Below are 1,824 nucleotides of genomic sequence, written 5' to 3'. Positions count from 1 at the left end.
GGGACTGCCTTACTTCATTCTATTGCTGAGGACTCTGAAGCCCAGAGAAGTGAGGACACCTACCCGCAGTCACACAGTAGGGAGCAGCAGAGCGGGAGCTAGCCTGGGGCCCTCTTGACCAGTGTTGTTATTGCTATGCATGCTGTGTTGGTGTTGGGTGGTGAAAAGGTGGCAGGGGGCGGGAGGTAGGAAAAAGGCAAAGGCTGGGATAATAAGGTGATGAAATATGATCTCATTCACTCAGACAACACCCCTATTTACAGAGAGAGGATCAGAATAATGTTTAGCACTCTAGCAAAATGCTATGAGCCCTGTGGACACTCATTAAATACTTGACTAAATGATCATGATTCTATTTGCTGATGGAAACACTGAGGTGTCGGGAAATGCCATATCCAGACAGGAGAACTCAACTCCAGTATGTTCCAACATCCAACCTGGACTTCCTCTGCTCACCTACCTCAAACTGGCATCTACCCAAACGCAGTCTGTGACCCGAGAGCTCTGCCGGGTACACGAGGCATTCTTCAAGTGTTCTTTCTTTCCTTGTTTACCCAGCAAGGATTTGTTGAGTACCCTGGAGCCATGGGGGCGAAGCAGTTAAGAACTTGGCTGTTAACCATAAAGGTTGGCAGTTCAAATCCACCAGCCGCTCCTTGGAAGCCCTGTGGGGCAGGTTTACTGGGTCCTATGGGATCACTGTGAGTTGGAATCGACTCAACAGCAAAGGATTTGGTTTGGTTTTTTTGCTGGGCGGTACAAACAGTTAAAACACTCACTGCTGACCAAAAGTTTGGAGGTTCAAGTCCACCCAGAGGCATCTCAGAAGAAAGGTCGGGCGATCTAATTCCGACAAATCAGCTGTTGAAAACTCTGTGGGACACAGTTCTCCTCTGACACACACGAGGTTGCCATGAGTTGGGGTTGACTTGAGGGCAATTGGTTTCATTCTACTGACAGCTCTGTTTGCATCCTGGTGGATGTGGGGGGTGGGGTGGTGAGAAGCACTATGAAATGACGATAGAAAAGACAGAAAGTACACGATTTTTGACTTCCAAGTGTCTTCAGTCTACGTGGGAAATGAAGCCTGCCAGTCATGGAAAAATCAGAGGGAAGAGCCTAGTGTATAATGATGGCATGTAGCCTACCTACACAAAGGCAGAGAACTGAGAAAGGTCCACTGGGGACTCTGGCTGAAAGACTATGAGATAAGGATGATATGTGTCCATTAGAAAGGCAGGATTCCAGAGCAGTCTATGGAGAGATGGGTTTGCCTAGGCCCCAGGCAAACCGTTATCATGAAGGGACAAAAAAACACTCAACCTACATTTAATCAGAGGCATCCTGAGTTACACTACATCAAGGACTGCCTGACCACAAAGAACAAGAAGCATTTCTATCTTACCCCATAGCAGTGAAACAAAAAACAAACAAAAAAACCCAAACCCGTTGCCATTGAGTAAATTCTAATTCATGGCAACCCCATGCGTGTCAGAGTAGAACTGTGCTCCCCGGGGTTTGCAATGACTGTAATCTTTACAGAAGCAGCTCACCAGACCTTTCTTCTGCAGGGCCACTGGGTGAGTTCTAACCACCAACCTTTAGGTCAGTAGCTGCGTACAAACTGTTGGCGCCACCAGGGACCTATAGAGATGAACAAGGTAGATCAAAAAGGACGAGGAAGCAAAGAGGGTGGAGCTGAGGGCAGACGCCCAGAGCCCATAGGTCACAGTGAAGCGAACAGCTGGGCTCTGGGATTCTGCTGTATGACACAGGCCTTCCAAGTGGCGGCCCTACAACCCAAATATAAAATCACCAGCTCCT

The 1,824-nt window shown here is 48.1% G+C and overlaps 1 protein-coding gene across 1 annotated transcript in view; it reads right to left on the bottom strand.

The window, feature by feature from the left end:
- Positions 1-1,824, bottom strand: part of LOC101341649 (calpain-8) — an 89,064-nt gene that overhangs the window by 77,896 nt on the left and 9,344 nt on the right. The window contains 1 exon segment of the mRNA XM_012555413.1: positions 1,817-1,822. Within this exon segment, the coding sequence (XP_012410867.1) occupies positions 1,817-1,822 (6 nt within the window).

This window comes from Trichechus manatus, unplaced genomic scaffold (genome assembly GCF_000243295.1).
Source record: "Trichechus manatus latirostris isolate Lorelei unplaced genomic scaffold, TriManLat1.0 scaffold00039, whole genome shotgun sequence".
Taxonomy (NCBI): domain Eukaryota; kingdom Metazoa; phylum Chordata; class Mammalia; order Sirenia; family Trichechidae; genus Trichechus; species Trichechus manatus.
Note: the sequence above shows the minus strand (reverse complement) of the source record. Positions and strands in the feature narration are given on the sequence as shown.